This window comes from Ambystoma mexicanum, chromosome 2q, assembly GCF_040938575.1.
Source record: "Ambystoma mexicanum isolate Mex_15411 chromosome 2q, UKY_AmexF1_1, whole genome shotgun sequence".
NCBI lineage: Eukaryota > Metazoa > Chordata > Amphibia > Caudata > Ambystomatidae > Ambystoma > Ambystoma mexicanum.
This window is the reverse complement of record NC_090924.1, coordinates 1,043,028,449-1,043,053,203: the sequence shown is the minus strand read 5'-3', so window position 1 is coordinate 1,043,053,203 and position 24,755 is coordinate 1,043,028,449. Positions and strand designations below refer to the sequence as shown.

Genomic DNA, 24,755 nt, shown 5'->3' with positions numbered 1-24,755 from the left:
ATGTCGCCCCCCCCCACGCAAATGATCTTCTAAAACATTTTTAATTTTCTGCACTGCTTTATTTTGATCCTTTGTCGTGGGGCCCCTGAAAGAAGTGGGGCTCATAGGCCGGTGCCTACGTAGCCTAATGGATAATCCAGCACTGCATTCAGTTGTTGTACAACACCCTGACACCAATGTTTACATCAATTATGCCAATAAGGGGATTCTGGGTAAGAGTTTGAGGCCAATGGGGAAATTGGCTGAACCTCTGCATAATACCAAGTTCATGGTGAACTGTATATCGGCACATGCATCACCCGGGCTGCCAAAGGATGCATACTTAATCATAACATTCATTTTTTTAAAGTTCAATAAACTAAAATTGTAGCCATACATCAGATTTGAAACTGTACACACCCACTATCGACGTTCAAGTGAAAGGCGGCTGCCGCTCAGCTGCTGTACTTAAATACAAACATGATGCCTCAGAAGCTTCGTATCACTTAATGTCATCCACACACAATGTTAACATGGAGTGGATGGCATACATAAAGGCAAACTGCCCATTGGTTCCCTGTGCCTCACCAGCCCTCCAATTGATGCCAAGGTTGGAATATCCAGAGCCACACCTGCAGTGCCACAAAAGGTGGCTGCACTGTGTGGTTCTCATTGATCCAAATGGTGCCCCAACTGTCCGACCACTCAGCCCACTTGCAAAGACTTTGCCCCCATCTCACTGTGCCACTCACTGACACATAACTATCCCAGTGACCTGTCAATTCATTTGGCGCATTAGGATTAGGGTCTGCTCTTCCCACAGTAACAGAAGCACCACTGGCTTGGACCCACATGATCTCGGGTGGACCGCGGCAAGCATTTCCTCCTTATGTTCCGATATCCATGTGATTCTGCTCCACCTACGCTGAGTTGCTTTATGATCAGCTAGTGCCACCGACACATAGCTCTTAGTGTCACACCCAGGCAGGCCGGATCATTTCAACTGAGCATGGGTGCTCTCTCGGCGTAGCAGGGCTAGTCATTCGACCTCCGTCCACAAAATGTGGCAAAGAGAACGTCTAACTGATCCACACATGCTGCTTGCAATTTTGGTCTGAAATTGCAACCTGCCCAAAGCCCATTCTTGTGAGGAGCCCAGTCATTGTCTGCACAAGCAACATATCATGAAAACAACTAAACCGCTAAGCATCCAAAATGACCACCTCATTACGGCGCTTAAGCAGCTATCTTGGGGCTACTGAACTACATATGGAATCTTTGAGAAAGGCTTATCAAGCAAGATTAGGGCACCAACAAGAACATGTTCAAAACATTATTTTCTTATTCCAGTCTCCTAAAAGACCATACCACATTCCATCCCATCACCTACCCTGAACTCACCTAATCGGTTGCCCCTGTTGTGTCTGCTCATATCAATATATCCTTCTGTTCCCCTCTCATACTGTTCTGATTGCTTCTTTGTCTGTGCCCCTCATTCAAGACCTCATAGCCCTGTTGTCTGTGCCTCATTCAGACGCATCTCTTTTGACTGAAGTGTGTCCCTGCTCCTCACTCACCCCTCATCCATGCCCCTTGAGCCTGTTGTGTCTGACCTTCTCCCAGCACCTACTAATGTAGGGCCTTGCTGTCTCTGTTCATCTCAATGTTTGCCACTAGTCCGGCCCCTTGATCCTGTTGTGTGTATCTCGTCCCCTGCAGCCTTCATTTTGACATGTGTGGTTTCTTTCAAATTGACACTACAGCCAGCAACAGCATGCACTGCACTAACCAACAGTACCCTAATACCATTCTCTTGTCATGCACACTCAGCCAGAGAGAATATCACAAGTACATCGACAGAACTGATTTGCTGACAGCTCCAATACTCTGTTTGAACAATTGCACCAAGCAGGAAACACAATCCTATACAAAACCTGGAATGCCAAAACAGGTGGCAGCATACCTCTGGTCTTCTCTGAGTCCTCCACCTATTCACTGTGCTATCGTAGTCATTGAAGTATTTTTGGTAAGCTAGAGGTTAAATGTACCCTCCAATCCAACTTCTCTACCACAATTCCTATAACCTACAGACCTTATTAACACTGCACGAGATTCCTGAAAGACTAGCTTGACCTCATAAAATATCCCATCAGCACACTGAGTAAATGCAGAGTGCAAGGCGATTTCCACCTGGGGATCAACAACCATACAGATAAAGGAACAGTAGGGGATGCCACATTTTGAATCCGGGGTTCAACCAACTGGCTAATAGCCTGACACACACAAAATACCAAACCATTTTCATCTTGGATTTTCCATCGTTAAGCTAGTGCTGTTCAGCCGATTGGCCATCACCTTATCAAGAGTCGACTTTCTATGCAACCAAAGTCAACCCGGATCACAACAGTGATACATAAGCCAAGACCATCTCTTACAGACATTTTTAAAATATCGTAAACCTACACATGTTTATATCCTGTCTCACACCACGTGATCACAAATGTCTTAAGATCCATGTAGGTTTAAAGAAAAGATTGTATTCCGCTACAAAACACACAGGCTTGAGTACCAACGCCAGAGGCAACAGAGCAGTGATGCATCGATGCATAAAACTGTGTGCGATTCAACGAGAACAAAGACCAAGCTAGACAGAGATCTTGAAAGGCATTTCCTGATCTACAGTCATACAAAGTTCCAAAGTTCAAATGCCAAACATTGATATAGAAAAGATGAATTAACTAATTGATCAGGCGTGGTGACCCTGAAGGGTTTACACTCAGTTACTCACAATTCACCCGGCACTTCAGGATTTGGTACCCTTCAGGAAAGTTGATAGCGAACGCTGGTCTTCAAGGGCTTCATTCAGCTGGTCATCTAGATGAAAGTTCTTCTTTGTCTGGTAATACATATTTATAAGAATGGAACCATCCTGGTTCAGGGGAACCAGAATAACCGGATTGACCATGACTCATTCATTCACTAGCTTCTCTAGCAGGTGCTCTCCCACTGGCCTAAGATGCTGGGGGCCTCTACTCTGACTTGCACCATTGCACTTTAAAGACCATGTCATGCTCCTAAGCATCCTGCCATTCATTGCTCCCAGGAGCTACACATTGGTCTGCTATCATTGCCTCCAATAAAAGCCATTGCCTCAGAACCTTCTTCAACATTGCTACGTTAAATGCCATGTCTGATATTAAACATTAGCTTATATTTATCATCTTCTTGAAGCAAGGAGTGTTGCCTTCTTGGGGATTACAGAACCATAGTTTACGGACAACTATACCACCATTTTGTATACACTTTTACCCCCGTTCTACAATTTACATGCTAAGAAAAGGCAGAGTATGGAGTGAGAAGAGGTTTCTCTTTTTTATACATCTTTTGTCTCACTGTCAAGATAGCCACCTTGCAGATAAGATCCTCTAGAAGTTTGGTATACAAATATATCCAAAACTCCACCGCATCCCTCACCTCTATTAGCATGTACAGGCCTCTTGGTGACATCAAGGCATTCTCAATGGAATGGTCAGACTTCATTGCTAACCTCCAGACTACTGCCAACACCATCCTCATGGTGGGTATGTTAATATTTAGCTGTTCTCCAATGACAACACCACCACTGAGCTTTCCTTGAATCTCTTTGACACTCTGACCATTGCCATGTTACCCCCTTCTCCCTTTCATACTGGGGCTCAGGGGCTCTTCCACTCACGTTTGCCCTAGTCAAATCACCACCTTCTCACAACTAAAGTGGCCAGACCTTGGGGACGTCAATATCCCGCATCAAACTGAGTCAACTAAGCAGATATAGATAAGAGACAGCAAATGTGTCATCACAGCCCTCTTCCGAGAGACCTTCGATGGGCTGGCTATTTCTATGGGCTTCCCAGAAGATGTGCTCTCTAGCTTACATAAGGACATCACTAAAATGCTGGATTTACAGGCCCCCCACCATCTCAATGGGAAAAAGCCACCATAGAAGTTGAACAATTGGTTTGACCTGGATCTGGCCCTCCTGAAAAGGAAAAACAGGGCGGTGAAATTCTAATGGCAGAAGGCCTGCTCTTCAAAAGATAAAGTTAACTATCAGTGGCCTGCCAGAGGCTACCATGCCACTATTAGCCAGATGAAGAAAATATGCATGCATAATCGCATCATGCATGCATCATATGCCTGACTCCACACTCTGAACGGTTTTCTGTCTCCTTCTCTTTAAAGCACTTTGGAAACTACTTGTCTTCCATCAATAGAAAGAGAAGTCAATCCAGGCTATCGTTGACAATCATGTTCGTCACTTAATACCTCCCCACTGAGCCCACTTTCACCTCCTTCAAACTCGTGACTCCACTAGAGATAATCAAAACAGTAAAAAAAAATGTATCCACCTCTTCCTGGCAACAACAATCAAGGAAGATATTGTCTCTCTAGCAGCCAGTGTGGCTGCACTGGTTGACTATTACAGCTGTTTCACCAAAGCCTTGAGGCAGTTCTGCATTACGTACCAGTTCCTCTATACTAGCTAACTATTGTCCAATACCCTGCTGCTGTTCGATTATAGCAAACTAAACATCCTTCAAAGCAACTGCGTTCATGGTTGGGGTCAGACAAAACACAATTAAATACCTGTCGCAAGTACTGTTCAAGTACTGCTTGGCTGCCAAGGCTGCTCCCTGCACTCTGCTTTTGCTGATTTTGCCTCTTTTGCCGCTTGTGTGCCGCTCGAGTTGCTGTTGCTGTGGACCCTTTAAGGAGAGCTCCTCCCTCTATCCAAACCGGATTGGCCTTTCTCCATTTAAGCCATCTTGCACGCGCGCCTCGCGTGCGCGCACTTGTCGCAAATACTGTTTAAGTACTGCTTGTCTGTCACGGCTGCTCCCTGCACTCTGCTTTTGCTGATTTTGCCGCTTTTGCCGCTTGCGTGCCGCTCGAGTTGCTGTTGCTGTGGACCCTTTAAGGAGGTGAACTGGATTGAAGCTCAAGCTCAAGCACGAGCACTTTGTGGACTTTGTGGACGTTTTATTATTTGCTGATGCACTTTTCCTTTCTTTGTTTAGAGCTCCTCCCTCTATCCAAACCGGATTGGCCTTTTTCAATTTAAGCCATCTTGCATGCGCACCTCGCGCGCGCGCACCTGTCACAAGTACTGTTTAATTATTGCTTGGCTGCTTAGCTGAGCAGCCAGCGACGGCGGTACCCTCCACTATATTCTACTTTTTATCTTTTTCATTTATTTATTTTATTTATTTATTTATTTATTTATTTATTTATTTGTTTGTTTGTTTGTTTGTTTGTTTGTTTGTTTGTTTGTTTATTTATATATTTGTGTTGTGCTACTGATAACAGTCTTCTTACAGGTTTGTCCGTGTGCCCTTCTGTGTTAATACACGTGTTAATACATACTTATGGAGTATTCGTTAACAACGGGAATGCCCATAACTTTACATCAGAAGGGACTGACTATTCCATTCGCACGCATTTCATGCTTATCTCGTAACACCATCACTCTTTCTCCTGTAAATGCGATGGCCAGCACAAAAAGTACAACCATGTTAGCTCCGCCATGGACAAGTACTGAAGCCTCACACGATGTAAGAACCTTTTTCCCATGTGAACCGTTAGCACCGGTTCAATTAAAGTTTGATGCAAAAGTGGCTGCGCTCCCCTTATCAGATAACACCATGTTGCATACACCTCTTCCTCACTTTTCCATCACAAGGAAAGGTGCCAGATATATAGCGAGGCCACAAAATTCCTCTCCATACTCTAATCCTGATCTCTCCCTTTATGCTAGCCAATGTGAGTCTCCTACTTCTATGCTCACAGATCCTCATGGTGTAATAGACCTCACTTCAGGCATGGAGTCTTCCACCAGCTCTCCATCCATACCCTTTGTCTACCCCACTCCTAGAAGAGTGCAGGCTCCAGATACACAAGAGTGTTCTTCTCGGTGTTCGGTTGAAGGCTGCACTTCCCCAAATGTGCACATTCCTCCCTTTCCTTGCACGTTGGATACTACAGTAGCGGCACCTCTTGCCGCCCCTCCCGTGCTCGAAATCCACCCCAGCCCCAAGCATGCATACTGTGCCTCTGCCCTGTACATTGGATGCTGTAATAGTGGTGGCTCCTGCGCCCCTTCCTGTGCTCGATGTCAACCTAGCCGCAATGCAGATAAACTGGCAAAGTTTATTCAAACTATTTGAAGACCTAGATGCTAAAGTCACAGAACATTCGGCTCAAGCACATGAAATCATGTCTTTATTAAAAACACTGGCTTGTCATTCTAAGTCGAATCTGCATGGTACTCCGACTTAAGATAATGCTTCAGTCAATGAGATCTCGATCATTACTATCGGCTCAGCAGGACCTCCGTCTTCCATCCATTTGCCTATTCCAGTCCTTCCAGCATTTGCTGATATTATTACTCCAGAGGTTCGAGCCAGTGCTCCCATTGCTCCTGCTCCTTCGAATAAGACGTGGGCTAGCCTCCCGCCCTCTCCACTTGCTCCTGTGCCCTCTCCTAAACCGGTTGCCATGACACTCACGAATCCCACTATGGAAGAAAATAACATCCCCACTCTCCCGGTTCTCAGAAAAAGAAAAAAGTTCTCGAGGGTGTCTCGCCCTACATCCAAAAAAAACACTAACCATCTCACATTGATGTTTCCGAAACAAACAATGAAAACCTTTTTTCAAACGTTGAAACCAGCGTCGGAGACAACAGACGCTGTACAAGCCATCCAGTGCTCAGTGCCTTTGCTAGTTCCTGCACTTCCTACGCCAATACCTGCCTCTACTGTACCATCTAGTCTTTGCTCTGAGAAAACTAGCTCACCTTTGCAGACATTAACAGCACCTTTGGCAGCTGATTCAGTGCTACCATCACAAGAGAGTTTGTCTGCCCTACCGCCGAGACAGGCTCTTTTGGAGTCCTCCTCCAGGCCCCATGCTCCTGTGGTGCACCCAGCGTTTAGTATCACAGCGGCTCCAATTTACCCTCCCCTGGATGCGCTAATTCGCGAACTAGACCTGGCATCCTCGCGAAAGCATCCCGCCCTTGATAAAAATTAAACGGGTCAGGTTGTGCGTGATAACATCATGACCCCCATTACCAACTCGAGAGCCAAAACAGCCTGTGAACTTACAACAACTCAAATACGCGAGGCGGTGGACTCGTATCTAGCATCATGTACCTAGCCCATACTTTCTAACTCAGACTAAAGCCTTGTTAAACAGGTTCTAATCTGCACCAATGGCTTCTCCCAGGTCCCTCGCCAATGCTAGCAGACATTCCTCAGCACCATGTGCCACCTCTCAGTCTGCCCCAGCCCGCTCCAGCCCGGCACATGGAAATGTCCGCATTCCAATCTAATGAGGCTACCAAACCTGTAAACCTTCAGCCACAAACTGTCTCTGTGGGGACAACTAAAATCCATGCCTCAGCCTTTCGGAAATGTCACTCATTGATTCTAAAATGTCGGGGAGGGAGTTTTGGCACCTACGATCTCAATCGACGTAGTGTGCTTAACATTTTCTCAGAACTAGTGGAACTCGAAGACATCTGTTCTAGTGACATCGAACAAATTGAATTTATCTCCGAGTCCACTTGTTCGGTGGTGCACCTGTGGATTCCTTCGGGAATTTTCCTAAATACTGTGTGGAAATCAAAAATGCAACTGTTTAATATGGGCTTTTTACTAGCACAAGACCCAGCATGTATGAATGTGGGAACAGATACAAAACAAATGGCTTCTTACACTAATTCACATGAAACAACTGTGAATCACATCTATGGTGCTCAGCCTCATTTGTCCTAACCATCAGCGTCATCGACTGATGGCCATTTTACTATTGCTAGTTGGAACACCTGAGGCCACTCACACTTGCAAACTTCTATCTCTGGCTTCCCGATAGCATTCGACATAATAGCTCTACAAGAAACTTGGCTTTTGAAAACCCCAGCATGGAATAACTATGAGGTCGTACTACCTCCAGCCATGGCAGGCCAAAAGGGCTGACCGTCATCAGGCCTACTAGTGGGAGTAAATATGACAAGGGGACTTGCTGTTCAGGCTTGGGCCTCGGTATCTGTTTTTATTCAGCTCGTTAAAATCTTATGCCCATTACATACTATTGCATTAATTAACATTTATCGTAACCCTCTCGGGATAACTGACATTGCTTTTTATGCGGGCTTGACTAGACTTTTGGATCTGGTGCTTTTCTCTTCGGACATTACAGATACCCTTATTGTGGGAGACCTCAACCTAGACAGTTTCCATCCTAAAGGTAAAACCACCATTGACAAGGTCAAGCGGTGGTCTTCATTTATGATAGAACGCAATTTCCACATGACCAATGGTTCAATACAAGGTGATATCCCAGCCCAGCCAACGTGGCAAAGAGAGTCTTGTATCTACCACAATTGATTACATGTACACTCATGCCAACCTAACTGGACAGATAGAATCTTTCCAAATCATCCCTCAGGTACATAGTGATCACCATTTGCTGGTTCTTCCAATAAATTGGAACTATGTACCCCCTTATAAGTCCTATTATCTGACTGAGCTGGTGGTCAACAATGCTAAATCTCGTTTTTGATGGTCAGACAACAACTTATTAGCCTTATCCCATTTGGTCCTGTCCAACAATAACTCTCATAACCCAATACACTATACTAATCTCCTAATCACATTCCAGCATTCGGTGAAACATGGTAAACAAGTAGAGACCCCCCACAAACACTCCTTCAATCCTCTAGTTAAAGCTATAAAGACTGAATACCATCGTGAAAAAAGGCTTATCTGTAAACTAAATCAGTCCAATCTCAACCAGCAACTGAGATCAGCTAAATGCAGATACCGCAACTGGATGCGTCAACATCGAGCACACATCCTGCAAGCGGATAGTGAGAACATGCTCAGACTAATAGCGAATAAAAACACGGCTGAAACCTGAGCCATCTTCAATCAATGTGCTCACAAGAGCCAGAGTGCTTTACAGGTTATTAGTGTAACCGAGACTCAGTGGATCGAGCACTATACCAATTTTTATGCGGATCCGTCCTTTGTCTGTCTGGCCCATTTACCTGACAGCCCTCAGACTTGGTCTCTTGATTGCTCCCCACTTATTCCTGAAGGTTACATTAAACATATTAGTTTTTCTAGAGCCAAAGGCCCAGACGCCCTTAGCAATTTTATGTTTAAATCGAATCCTTCGATGTGGGCTAAAATCCTGAACAATCTTTTTCAACACATTGTTTTCCGTAATATTCCACACTCATGGAAAACCTCCATTATTGTACCAATTCACAAAAAGGGTGATCGTACCCTTCCTTGCAATTATAGGCCCATTGCACTTTTAGATGCGCCTGCCAAGCTTTTTTCCAAACTCATCCTTTGGGATTTTAACATCTGGACTAAAGCCTCCCATACAAGAGACCCCTTTCAGACGGGATTTCTTGCTGGCCTGGATACAAACATCAATATGCTTTGCCTTAATCCTATTAAATCTCAAGCGCAAAGTTCCAAACAAGCACTATATTTTGCTTTTGTGGATCTCCACACGGCTTTTGATGCCATTTCCCGTCCCATCCTTTTTGCCAAACTCATCAGAGATAGGTGCCCTCATACATTACAGCAAATTATTCAATCACTGCATTGCGAGACATCAGTGCGTATTAGATTAAATCTAGAAGGCTTATTATCCATTCCCACTGCACACGGCCTAAAACAAGGCTGCCTTTTGGCGTCCGCAATTTTTAATTACTTTATGTATGATGTACAACAGGTTTTCCAGGCAATATCATCTGACTCACCCAAAATAAACAACCATACAATTCAGACTCTTATGTATGCTGATGATTTGGTACTAATTTCAAAAACCCTGTGTGGCCTCCAAAAACTACTTGATGGTTTCAACGGCTACATAGTGACTAACGAACTGCGGGTTAACACTTCTAAAACCCAGATTGTCATCTATAGACCAAATTGCACGGCCAGATCCACTCTATGTTGGACCATTAACCATATAAAATTGGCGACAGTATCAAACTATGTTTATTTGGGCATGGTCTTTGATGGTAGTGCCTCAGTTATTGCTCATCTTGATGCTGTGAAGCGTAAGCTTGATTCAGCCATTTCGCAGACTGAAATCATAATGCACTGTTTTGGTGCTTTTACTATGAAACCGTGCTTTACTGGAAACAAAAAGCTACTCCATGCATATTATATGGTCTTGAATCACAATCACCTTGGCAGTCAGGAGTCTTAGACAGGCTGGAAGGTAAATTTTGGAAAACAATTCTTCAACTTCCACAATGCATCCCAGTAGTCTAGGTGCGTTACAAACTAGGGTTAACCTCTCTGCATGCGCAATACCAGTGGAGAGCTTGTGCCCTTCTGCGGAAATGTCTGATGCCTAATCGAGAACACAATGTCTTGCAATTCCTGTCGAATTACATATTTCAAACCACACATCATTTTGCCAAGCAGTGGTTACGTGCCATCTATAACATTCTAGTTGAAGCGGATGCATCCCTTAATATGCTTTTGATAAATCCTGATAAAGTAAAACAGCTAATTTATTGTTATGATTGATCAAGACTAGATCCAAATGTCTCCAATACAAATCTGCAATACCAGAAAAATTTAGACATAAAAGGTTGGGATACATGGAACCAAGTTCCCTTGTAAAAAAGTACGGTCTGACATTCTAAGAATGCGTTTGAACCTATGGCACACTCGCCCCTCACAACACTCACACAGTGTTGTGAGGGGGATGTAACCTCCTGCAGGTTCTGCTTAGACACTACGGTCACAGAAACCCTGGAACACATCTTGTCATTGTGTCCAGCTTTAGTTCAGGAGCATCTGAAATTCTTTTCCTATCATTGTAGCTATTTGGGGAATTTGTATCCAGCACAGAGGTGGTCCACTTTGTTGTGCACGACAAATGTCATGCAATCATGAATTCTTTTTGCTTATGATTGATTGAATGTAAAGTTTTATATTGAAAAGTTGATTTGTTTCAACGTTATCAATAATTTAAAAAAAATTAAATAATTGAATACATAAACACATGTTAAGAACTGTGTATAGACTTCCTATTGCATAGCTGCCAAGTTGCCCCATGTCAAGTGTGGCACCTTCAGCCAGACCAGGCTTTGAGCTTTTCTTGTTGGGACTGACATCTTAGCAGCCCCCTATATATGGGCGTGAGTCTCCCGCCCGGCCCTCCCACAAGGTACACGTCCAGTTAGTGAATATAGGATCTATGCCGTGAGAGATTACACACTTTGTAGAATCTTGAATATGTATCCAAGGCTCAAAAAAGGGATACAGCTAGGTTTGGAGGAAATGCAAGGAAACAATGTTAAGTGTCAAGAAGCCCTTAAAGAACAGCTGAGGCAAACAGGCAAAAACAAGGAAAAACGTGAATGAATTGTGGATTCTAAAGTACACAACAGCCTCCCCTGATGAAGGGTGTGTTGCTTGTTCAGAATGTTATACAAGTAGTATAGTACCCTGGGAATCATGCGGCTTTCTTTACTCATGTTATATTTTATGTCATCCTCAAATTGAGCAACCCACAACTAACACCTTTTTAAAGAGGCATTCACAGTGTGAGTCTTTGATGTTATGTTGCAATGTACCCTGGTTCGTTGATATAGTTGTTTGATTTTGGAAGGTGTAAGTTTGGTGTGAATTGCCTGGTGGGCCTATATGTCCTTAACATTTACTCTTTAATCCTAACATCTTTTTTCTTGAATACTGGAGTGTACTTGAAAAATGCACTCTGGTTGCCAGGAGAAGATCTCTAGATCCTGTTCAATTATATATTGGGGTGTGATTAGACATTTTGTGGGTGGGTGAAGTGTCCATTTTTGCAGCACAGAATAAACATACCCACTGTTTTGATAACACACTCTCACTCAAAACACGTTTTGTATGCTAGAAAAATATCTCGTTTAATTTTCAGTAGAGAGGATCCTTGTGAAAATACACACACCAGGTACCACTGTGCAGCCCTTACCTGAGTTCCCCATAAGCCAAGGAACTGACAGAAGTGGTTGAGATGCACATGCTTGTTGCAGTGCACCCATTAATTAGCTTGTAAGATGATAGGATTTTCACCGCCCCTCCTACTTAAGTGCTCTCAAATGGTTAACTTCTAGGAAGTTAACCATTTCTTAGAAGTGTCAGTGTTTACGTCACATAGATGAGACAATGACATTTTCCAAAGACTTCTTACCAACTTGTGTAAAAGTGTGTAAGAGCATAAGTGTTTAAGACCACAATTCAGTCAACACACTCATGTATCCTAGAGATGCCCGACATCCTCTATCCTCCTTCCTCTCTTCTGTAGCGTAAGTAGTTGTTAATGGATAAGGCAGTACCTTCCCTAGTTCCAAGAGGCCCCTTGTGCATATGCTAATACCTTGTGCATATGCTAATACCTGACAGCCCCTCCCTACCCTTGGATTGGCAGCCCTTAGAAACTGGACGAATAAAGCATGGCTGTTTTGCCACTGAGACTCTTAGCTAGCAAAGCAAACTTGACATTGCAGCCTTATTGGAAAGTCCAATATATACACCCCCCCTCCAAAACACACTGCTCTTCACCATCCTAAAGCTGTCGCACCACCCCAACCCCTTTTTATTTTGGGCCATTAGGTGGGGCTGGAGCACCACTTATTAGCTAAAACGATTCTATTGTAGTACAAGTAGGAGGGAGATGACATATGAGAAGGGAAACACAGATTTTGGGCGTTGTTTGGTTATTCAGCACCGCTCCCCATTGATAGCCCATGGTGTTGTAAATCCCTATGGACATTCACACCCACTACCTGCCTCTCCCCACCTCAAACACATCCTCCAGACATCTCTTTGAGCTCCTACTATCAACAGTCATGTCTACATTTAGTCTGTCAATGTTTCTTCTAAGCAGTCTGACTTAATTGCCAAGAGTGGTCTCTGCCGATAGTCTTCCACACCCTGAAGTCCTTTAGAATGCCTGTCACCATGCAGTGCCAAGTATGCCTCTTCAATGATCTCCCACTATGTCTGCACTAAAGCTTAACCCATTAAGGCTATGACTCACCATCATATCCTAAATGTATTCTGCATACCTTGAGATTCCTAACTAATGTGCCTTGTAAGTGCCATGATAGTGTACCCTGGAGAATATTGTTGAGCAGATTCTGAATAGTAGAGGTAGCAAATGGAGGTGTGATCAATCTTAACTCAAGGTATCATATTAACTTTACACACTGTCAACTATACTCAGATTCTCATCCATCTTTGCACTCCTGTTCATCCTCATGCTTCCATTCATTCATCTGCATATGCCTTCACGTAACTATCAAACCGCACAACCCTACGTATCCTTTCTTATGTATTCATCGATCCTCAGATTCTCTTTCATTTATCAATTTTAACACTCATGTGTGCATTCATCCATCCACCATCAATGTCATCATCCTATCCCTTCCCCCATCTCTACAAACTCATTAATTGATCGGTTTATCCACCTGAAGACTCTCCTCCATCCGCACAGTATCATTCATCCATCTTTAAATTCATATACATTCATCCTTTGGCCCCTACACACTAATTAATTCATTCTCACATCCCCATTCACCTGTCCCTGCTCTCCTTCCGTCATATATTCATCTCTCCGACAATCTGTCTTCCCAATCTGTGCCTGCCCTCACCCTCACGCTGTATCTTCCATCTGCCTAGACATATTCTACCCGATTCATGGAATTTGTTGCAGAGTTCAAATTCTCTTTGCACTTCTGAAAAGTGACTTTGCACTGCAGACACAAACCGTGATTCATGGAACTGCGCAAAGTGTATTTTTGCAGTGCAAAGTCTGTGCATAGTCCTTTTTGCAGTAAAAAATGACTTTGCACAGACTTTGCACAGGGCTTGTGTCGGCAGTGCAAAGTCACTTTTCAGCCGTGCAAAGCCACTTTGAACTGTGCAAATAATTCCATGAATCGGGCCCATTGTGTTTATGTGAAACCCATACAAAAGTCTAAACTATTTACTTTGCCAATGTTTGCCATTATTCATCATGCAGGGGGTGGATACTGAGTTCTTAACTGACCAGTGTTGCAAGGGGTGTTACGGTAAGCAAATGTTTGGCACTGTTGTAAAGATTTCATTCAAATTCCACCGACAAGATTGATGGGGCACTCATTTCTATACTGTGTTGAATAGGGTATTTATCATATTTAATTAGAGCTGGGCTATTCAGCCCACTGAAAAATCTAATTTGTTCAGGTTGTTGAAAAAGGCAGTCAATGGGTCTCATTATAAGTTCAGTGGTGCAGGAAAAAGGTGGTAGTAATTGTTAGGATAGTTTTTGTAAAGTCCAACTAAGGGCTCCATAAAACCATATCTGAGGCAGTATAAAAACTCCACTTTTGGTATAAGGATGTACCACCTGAGTACATTCGGTAGCGTAGACAGAGCAGCCAGGCTTATCTAAGGAGGGAAATAGGGCTGTAGCTTGGTACAAAGAAATTGTAGCATACATACAGTCCAATGACCACTGAAGCATTATGTATTGTACAAATAAGGTTCTTTTAAAAATACAAGTAGGCGAAGATAAATCTTGGGGAAGTAGGTACTATGACATATCATATAAACACAATTATAAAAACCAACTCAATACATATGGTATAACCTTGGTCACATTACAATAAGCAGTCAAGGTGTGTCAAACCTATAACACATTCAGAATGGCATTAAGTTGTACTTAGAGAGTAAAACCAGGTTAGGTATGCCTTCAGAATACAATCAGTAATTCAAGAATAGTTGGCCCTATGGGTCCCAATGTACAGTTATATTCAGTTATAGCAGGTGAGTAATTTACAATGTACTCACCTAACCACACACACAGTGACTACAGTCAGGCAAGTAAGAGTACGTATGTGAATTAACTCAGCAACCTTACAGATTAAGAAGAACAGGTAAGTAAGTAACTATAATTATATGAACATATTACACTATTTATATCATAGGAATAGACAGTTTTATCAAGGCTACTCGTCAGGAGTGTAATATACAGTTCTGAGGTAAGGAGGAACTTATGAAGTGCTCTAAAACAGCTCAGGGAAATGCCGGACCCAATTATACACTTTAGGAAAGAATGTATTTCAAGGTAAGTAAGGAACCTCATATACTTTTAAGAGGGGCTAAAAGCAACTCAAAGACAAGCATTAACTCGAAGACTGTTTTAGAAGCACACTAAAGTGGATGAGGGAAAGCAAAACCCAATAACACACATTTAGAAGAGCACACAGCTAATCAATGTGCGTAAATCCTATTGAAAGGCTTTTACACTCAGTTACTTTAGAAATTATAAAACTCTACCAACTCTATTAATTTTTAGACGTGTAAACCCTAATTTAAAGCTAGAGCAAAACGCAAACTAAAGGTAAGCACTTTGTAACTTATCCTATTGCAGGTACAGTTACAACACTCATTTACAAGTAAGTACTTTTACACTCGTTATCATTTCAAGACAGAAGCCTTATCATCAAAGTCCTTCCCTAGTCTATAGCATGAGTTTTCTCAGAGGCAGAAGAGGGAACCTAGTCGTCTAGGAGCCAGCTGTAGGCAGGTCAGGATAGGGTACAGGTACAGGAAAGTCAGAGTTCCAGAGGATATCTTCTTCAACAAGTAATTATTAGCTTCAGAGTTAGTTAAAAGTGTTCAGTGACTCCATAGAAGGCTCCCTATATGCGTTCCAGCATTAGGCCTGTGCGAATGGCATGGACAAACTACCAAACACTTGAATCACCCACTCAGCCTCACAAGATTCACACACAACTTAAGATAAGTGTTATCCAATCCAACACAGTACCTCAGCAGAAAAGAAGAGCTTCTGAGTGGATTCCTTCAGGATATAGCAGCACAGGATCCGGTCCTTGGGTTCTTGGTCTGGAGACTAAAGAAATGGACACTAAAGGAAAAAAGGTTGCAGTCATCAATGGGGGAGGCTGCCAACATAGGATTCTTTACAGATTCTCGTGGCTCTGTAAATTTGGTGCCCTTTCACAGGTACCTGATGAAGAACAAATATCGCCCGTTGGATTCTTTTCACTCTTTCGGTCCTGCACTCTGGTGAGGTGACGTATCTCTGGAGGTCCAGCAGGAGTCCACCAAAGTCTCAGCACAATATGGACTTCAGAAGATGTTCCACTGCACTCAGGCTTGAGTTCCCCTGGTTTTAGTGGTTTGCAGTTTAGCAAGGAAACAGCACTTCGAGGGATGGCTGGTTTTGCAGGTCTTCTCAACACTGGTGGATTTCACCAGCTATGGGTAGGAGACATTGCATTCAGGACCCCCATGTCGATTGGAAGGTAGGGTTACTTCTGGTTCAGGTTATACAGCAGGTTTTCCGGTCACTGGAAATGGTTGCAGCCATTGGTTCTTCATCTTCCTCTTTGGATTTGATTCCAGTGGTCGACTTGTCAGCAGCTTCCAGGATCGCAGAACTTATCATGAACTACAGCACAACTTATGCAAACTCTCTCTGCCTACAGAAAGGGGCAGTCTGGCTGTTCAATCAGGACAGCCAACCTACCAATGGGAACTGGTTCCTTGCAGGCAAGGTGAAAGACAACGGGCTGTGGAGTTTTGGACTCCTCCCTCGCTTCCTGCCTTCACAGACACTCTGGAGCCTTGTCAGGATTTCAAAGGATTACCCCGAAGACCAAACCTCTACTCAGATATTTCTCACCTAGAATGGCAGAAGAAGACCTAAGAAACTATAAGCAAATGAGAAATGGCAAAAAAAGAAGGAGCCCACCATTCTAGCAGAATGGTGACCCTCCTGTGCATTACCGCGGCTGATTTGACATCCTGCAAGTGATAATGACTAAAGTCATTAAAAAGTAGTTACACTGCCACCAGCCATTCAAGTTAACTTGCAATTGTAACATAAATGTTACCAGGTAAGTGAGAAAGGGGATACAGTGTATCTCCCGAGCACTCCACATACGTTGGGTGTGCTGGCTCACTATATGAAACGTAAAGGGGATGTGAGTCCCATTTTACCTCTTGGGAACAGTAGTTCAGCCAAGATATAAAAAGAGAAATTACGAAAGGAAGCCCAAATGGGCAACCCAGCCAAAGCGAAGCCCAAGCCAAAACCCAAAAGTTATGGGAAACTATAAATGCAAACGCACACGATGGAGAGGACATAAAAAGAGTACAAAACAATGTGACTGGGGAAAATGATAACAAGGAAAAGTAAATACCAAGTCCAAGTACAAAGTTCTGGGGTTGACACAGGTCAGGAACAGTATTCACATGTATGAAAATCTTACCTAACGGTAATTCTGTTGCCGCCACTTATTTTGGCGGTAACAAAACTAGAGCTGTTTTTCCCACACCACCGGAGTCCATAAAAATGGGAAATTACCATCAGTTGTAACCCACAGGGCCAAGTGGCAGAAACGGTAAACATGTTTGGTGATAGTTTGGCAGATTTACTGCCAAATTACCCCTAAACACGTAATGAGGCCCAATATGTTGACAACGTAATATAAGTAGTAACAACATGTGCAACACTCATTACTAGCACCCCACCAGTTTCAAGGAGCTATAAAAACAGAACTGAGCAAATAACATATACAATGAATAAACAATTTTCAGTACAAAATAACAAGCCTTTGCATATGAAACAGTTCAAGAAAATAATGCTGTTATAATATGCATTTAAAAGACTGTAGAGCAGAACAGTTTTAAACGAAAAATCTAGAAAATCTTGTTCTAGAGGTGGCAGCCCATTGCACGTGTTGTTTTGCTAACATAGGGAGCACTGTAAAATGTTCCCACCACAAGCAAGTCCTTTGCACTTGATCTCAAGGTCGGAGTAGGGACATATCACTGAACCATATTAGCAAGATACTTAAGGCTGCATCCATTATGTATTTGACGTATCGGATGGAGAACCGGAGCTTGATTTTGGACTGCTTGGAGCTCATTCAGTTTGTAATGCCTAGGTGGAGAGACATAGGGCCTCATTACACGGTAGGCGGTGAGCCATGGCGCTATTAGCGCCATGGCTCATGCCGGTAAAATACCGGCACCGCCTTGGCGGAAAGGGGATTTACCGCCCCATTCCAAGGTTGGAGGGGCGGTAAATCCCCTTTCCGCCATTGCCCTTCCCCATTCCCATTTCTGCCCCATAGGGCTCTATGGAAATGGGGAAGGCGCTAATTACGGCACCGCAATTTTGCGGTGCCGTAATTAGCTCCGAGGTCCCTTTGCGGGTTGGATATTAACGCCTGCAAGAAGCAGGCGTTAAATCCTCCAACCCGCAAAGGGACCTTGTAGTACGGCGGTAAGGGTTAACGGTCACTGTTGCCATTAACGGTGACCGTTAACCCTTACCGCCGTCCGTGTAATGAGGCCCATACTCTCTTGAACACTTAGGAGAGCCAAAGCTTGTACTAAAATCCCACGATTTTTACTATTCAAAAGAGTTCTAAAGCTATTGATATTATAAATGCATTCATTTAGTTTCTCATGTATACTCAGTGACGCTGTCCTGAAGCCCTGACTGGTTCTATCATCGTTCGGTGGATTGCCAGGTGCTTCCTTAGGTTAACGCATACTTTCTTTCTTCTACAGTGACAGCGCTCATCATATGGAACATTTTTACAATATTTGTGGCAGATGTATATTGATGCGTGTATTGCATTCTTGAAAGTAGAATAAAACAGCCACATTTTGCAGACTGGTCACAGTATGGAATGCTTGGAAATGGTATTATGCTTGTCAGTACAATTCATAGACTTAGACAAGATCCTGCTGGGCTGCCACCGAGGGAATGGTTGAAGCAGGAGAGGATTTATCAGGAGGAATTTTGTAACCGAGAACTTACAGTGAGAACAGAAACCTTTAGACCCAGGATAAAAGCTAGGTGAAGTCTGCTTTAGCAGTTGTCTCGTGATTCATTTTGTCCCACCATTCTGATCTTTTTACAGCTTTCTGTAACAGAGGACACTCCTGATTTTCCGGCCTTTTTGAAAAACTCCACAGTCACCCATGCCATAAGTAGGAGGGATGTCACCGTGGCCGAATCTATACGGCAGAACCCTGCCAAAATCCTGGTAAGCATGTTAACAGGCGTATGCTTTACTGTACACAAGGGTGATCTGGTAAGTTTCGTCCACACTTTGTTTTCATATGACAATTAATCTTCCACCTACTGCATTTTTCTAATTGGCCGGTGTTAGGAAAGATTTTTCTTTACTGCATATTTCCTTCCATTTTATGGAACCCCTAAACCTTTTGCTTTTATTTTTGAATCTGATGTGCACTTTTTGCAGTGCAGTGAAGCATTAAGCTTCACTGCACTGGCTTTGGCTCCTAGTCATTGGGAAACTGACATGTCCTTCAGGCTGTCAGTACTGGAAAACATTGTTACTGTGTTACTACTTCTGGTTACTTTTGTTTCGCTTGTGGTAACTTTTTTATCATTGTACATTGCAGCTTACACTGCAGTACAATGGGGTGCATTTTTGCTTTGCCCTAGACTAACACTCAGAGAATTTTTGGTTACTCTAGGTGAGCTAAATGGATAAGTTGTTGGCAGCAGGGACTTTTTCCTACTTTTTGGGAATTTTTGTTTTAGCCTTATCGCGTTTGGCTACTAATTGTGGCTACTGGTCAAACATGGGCGTGCCATGAGATTTTTCGCTTGTCCTTTTGCCACTCACCAAGACAAATGGTCTTTTGTAGACGGAAAGGGTTCATCATGTGTTGACTGAATTTACAAATGTGGAGGACAATAACTGTAATTATCCATATCTACAAAAGTCACATATTCTTTATAAACCACATGTCCTTAGTGAATGCCAGTATCACAAGAGAGTCCTGCCATTCAGGAATGAGGAACGTTTCTTCTCTCTCATTCAACACTGAATATTATTTTGTGAATGTTTGGATTATAGTCCTATGCATCTGTCCGTAGTGACAGACATGGCCAGCAATAATCTAACAGTACAGAGGAGGGTATAATTAATTCTGCAATTGGGCACTGGAATTGCAAGTGAACTCCTTTTGATATCTTATTAATGAAATCCAGTTCTAATTTGCTGCACCAGATTTCAATTCTCATTTTTCTTTTCATCCTAGAACCCACTTTCATCGTGGTGATTTGTAACAATTTGGCCGAACTTTTTAAAATCTGCAAGAAACTGGGCAATCCTGCTGCAGTCTCCACCTCTCCTGTCCCCTCCCATGCCCTCTGCATGGCTCTGGCTTCTTTCATCTCTAAAACTCAGGATATCCTTTCCTCTCTCTCTTCCTCTCCCCCTCTTCCCTCTACTCCCTCCTCTTCCTCTGGCCCTTCTTTGGCCCCCTCTTTTCCCTCCTTCTCTGCCTTTCACATGTTCTCCCCAGACAAGGTTTCTAGACAAGTCTGATCTATGAAAGTCTCATCAAACAATCAATGATCACATTGACACCCTGGCTCTTGCTCTGGCCGACTTCTGCAACAAGTCCTTCACCACTGGAGTCTTCCCATTCCCCCTGAAGCACTCCCTTGTGCACCCTCTTCTTAAGAAACCCTCTGCTGACCTGTCCTTCCCAGCTAACTATCACCCAATCTCCATCACTCCTTTCCTGGGCAAACCCCTGGAAAAGCTGGCCATCTCTCAGCTTAATCTTCACACTGAATCTGTTGGTTTTCTTCATGACCATCAGTCTGCCTTCAGAGCTGCCAGAAGCATGGAAACTGCTCTCCTGAACATCCATTAATACCTGCTCTCCAACCTTGATTCCAACACTGCCTGTGTCCTCATCTTACTTGTCCTCTCTTCTGCCTTTGACACGGACAACCATGCCATCCTGCTCAACCATCTCCGTGATAACCTGTGTATCACCGGTCAGGCCCTGGCGTAGCTGATTTCTTTCCTCTCTGATCGACTCTCTCAGGTCCAACTTGTGTCCTTCCTCCCCTCTATCTCTATCTCTACCTGTGGTGTTCCCCAAGGGTCTAACCTCTCTCCCTGGCTGTTCAACCAATAGCTGGCACTTCTTGTCCACCACATTGCCGCTCTCTGCCCCAACTTTCAGTGCTATGCAGATGACACTCATCTCATTTTCAGGCTACCTTCAGCCACCTCTTCTCCTTCTCTCATCTCTGACTGTCTGTCTGCTATCCAGGAGTGGTGTGCCGCCAATTATCTCTGCCTTAATGCCAGTAAGACTGAGATTCTCCTCATCGCCACACCCACTCCCTCCTTTCCTGTCACTCTCTGGCTGGCCTCTCTTGGCCTTTTTCCTGCTCCCACCTGCAAGGCTAAAAACCTCAGGGTCATCTTCGACTCAACACACTCCTTCTCTCCTCACACCTTTGACGTCTCTAAGAAGTCACACTACCAGCTGCACCTTCTCAGAGGTATTCTTTCTTTCCTCTCCTTCCCCAGAAGCTCACTGTCTCCAGAGCTCTGGTTCTCTCTAGGCTGGACTGTTGCCTCTTTCTAAATCTGCCTGCTCCTACTCTCTGGCCTCTGCAACTCATCCAGAACAGGACTGCAAGACTTGTCCTTGGCCTCAAGCCCAGGGATCGTATCTTTCCAGGACTGAAATATCTGCACTGGCTCCCAGTGGCTGCGAGGATTAAGTTCAAAACCCTCTGCATTGGCCACAAGGCCTTATGGGGCCTGTGGACTCAATACCTTCAACTCGCTCTTCCTAAATATCTTTCTTCTTGAGTGCTTTGCTCATCCGCCTCCAACTCCTTCAGGGTAATTCGCTTCTCCAAGCAACAAGTTGGTGGTAGATCTCTTTCTTCGTCTGGGGCCTCCCTCTGGAACAACCTCCCTGCCTCCCTGAAACTTGAGGAGAACTGTGTCCGGTTCAGGAAGCACCTCAAAACCTTCCTCTTTGATTCTGCTTTCTCTCCTCCTCTCCCCTGGCTGAAACTAAACTGCACTGGGTACCTGGCCACCCTTCTGATCTCGGGCCCAGGTCCCCTCCCCCACCAGTTACACACCTGCACTTCCTCCCTGGCAACCACCACACTTGGGGACCGTTTCTGTATCCTTACAGTCCCATACCAGCACTTGACACCTGATGTCTGCACTTACCCTTGCACTTGACACCAGCTGGCTATACTTTTTACTTATTGCTTTTAATTATTCTATTTATCCCATGTTCTGCACTGTACTTTCCCCCATGCCCCCTGCACTTTTCCCCTTCCCCCTTCCCCTGCACCAGCGTGATCTGATTGACACCTGGCCTAGTAAGATCATTGTCCCTGTCTTCCCTCTGTTCCCCCTCCATTGCCTTGTCTTACCTTGAAACACTTGTGTATAGGCACGTTATAAATGCCATATAATATCATATCATATTATATCATAATTGATTTCTATGTATACAGATGTATTAACATGGAATGATCGTCAGTTATGGCACTAATAAATACATGTGATTAGATTATAATTATCAATATTGCCACTGGCCCCTCCACACAAGCGTGTCTTGCTCTGACAGTCTCACTACTATACATCTTGAGCTAAAAACTTTTATCCATTCTTTGTTCTTCTGACACATACAATCTGAGGATTTTCTTAATGCTGTTATATTTCAACATCTTTGTAGCCTTTGTGAAGAAGCCATGATGTTTCCACCCAGTCAGTGACGCCAAAGTCACTCCAAAGGAAGGCTTCAAACCTAAGAGGCTCAGTCAGCTGTCCACATGAATCATTAACTTGAAATAAAATATCTGATGCAGAATTGGCAGAAAGGAAAAGTATCTTCACTTCGTATTACATTATCATGCAAAATAGATTTCTTTCTGTAACTTTGAGATAGAATGGCCTAGCAAAAAAAGCGCAAGTAGTTTCAGAACGTGGAGAGCATATCCCACAAAATGAGACTAAGCACACATAGTAATATTTATACATTATTAATAAAATCATTTTAATAACTTTATCATTTCACATGCTACAGAAGTGTGTGACAGCTCTAAGAGAAAAAGTCTCGTTCTGCAAGTTAGGTAAGGTCTGTGTTAATGATAGGAAGAATTTATGTCAAGAGTTATGACAGAAAGTATGAATTTGAGTCCAAATTTTACAGAACCTCCCCTGGCACATGTCTACAATATTTTAGACCTACAGCATAAGGGGGTGTTTTCTCCAGGAGTGTCAGCCTGTTAATCACACCAATAGGAAGAGTCAACCAATCAAAATTGATGATGTCCAATGACATTCTGTGTGAAAAATAGAGCCTATTTAAGTTCAACCCACAGAAAATAGGAGGGAGACCTCTGGGAATTTTGGAAGTCTGCTGACAGGGTTCCCTGCCTGAATGGATGAGTGCTGAAGTGATATAGTACCGTGAGAGATGGGATGACTCCCCATGGGCCTTGTTCAGAGGAAGTCTCAAGCAGACTTTGCTTAAAGTAGACTTAATTATCTGAGACAGGTTGTAAACAGAGGCCAATGGGCCTTGCTCAATGGGGAGATCTGTCGGGAAGCTGTGAGGGACCACACAGTTCTATGCCTTAAAAATAAAAGAAAGTGAGCATAAAAACACAAATGTAATTAGATATATGACCCTTTATCCATAAGTTCACAGAAAGGGTAGAAGTGGGAGGGAATGAATTGGGGGAATTGATTCCAAACAGAATACTGTAGCAATTGTAGTGCAACATGTGCCTTGCTGCTTTCTCACCATGTTCAAGGCCAAGGGAGAACTGATTTGAATCAGGACTTAATAGCATGTATGTGCAGGTCGTGCAGTGTATTTTAGCCATAGCCACATATATTCAATCCTATGTAGTCAGAGGTTGAGGCTGTGAACCAGTGTACAGTATTCCATAGTCTCACAGTGGATTAATACATTTGACCTGAGAAGACCATAGTATTTCAAAAGAGGTATATTTGTAAAATCACATATCATTCTAGTGGGGTTTAATGTAGTTTAGCTGTGCCACTTCCATTCCCTTGAACGTGATTAAAAGAACATTCAAATCTTCCTAATGACATTGAGCAGAAGGGGAATGACCTCCTATAAGATTGACCTAATCTGTGATGTGAAGTGAAGTGGGGGGTATAGTTACTACACTCTCAGAAAATCATAGTTTAATTTTTGTGTGAGTGATACATACATCAATATTCTGTGCGCTCTAAAATGAAAGCACAGCTTCTCCAAACCCAAATTGGTAGATTCTTAATGCAACATACCATGGGTTGTAGTTTACATAAAACCCACACCACCTTCATTCATGGGACTATCATACCAATGAGGGAATATACATTAAGTGTCATATATTTGTGATGTTGATTGTCTCTTTGAAACATTTCTCTTATAGCAACACTTTCATTATTATTGGAGAAAAGGTATATTGAACTATTTATAATTTGAAGACAATTTTGACACCCACCCAGGCCAACAAGCAGGATTGCTAAAACAAAACTATATATTTTGTTGCTTGGACAGAGCCATGTTGATATTTAGATATATGTAATGTTGCATGGCTATGTGAGTTCCATATAACAAGATCTTCAAAGGCATATACTTTTTTTTTTGTGGACAATCTGCCTGTGATTGTTTGGGACTCCGTAGCATACATTTAGGTGACCACCTTTGAGTTTATATTATTATTTTACTAAAAATGAATATAAACACCAAATACAGCCTGTTCCTTGTCCCAGAATGTTGGGTTTGGATTGTGTACTAGATGCTGTTATATCAGAGGTGCCGGCTCTGTAAAAAGAATGGTAAGGCTAAGATATA

The 24,755-nt window shown here is 43.2% G+C and overlaps 1 protein-coding gene across 1 annotated transcript in view; it reads left to right on the top strand.

Annotated features, from left to right (window-relative positions):
* ITGA8 (integrin subunit alpha 8) overlaps positions 1-24,755 on the top strand; it is a 791,003-nt gene that overhangs the window by 585,700 nt on the left and 180,548 nt on the right. The window contains exon 26 of the mRNA XM_069648404.1: positions 18,992-19,117. Coding sequence (XP_069504505.1) covers positions 18,992-19,117 — 126 coding nt within the window. The remainder of the gene's footprint in view (positions 1-18,991; positions 19,118-24,755) is intronic.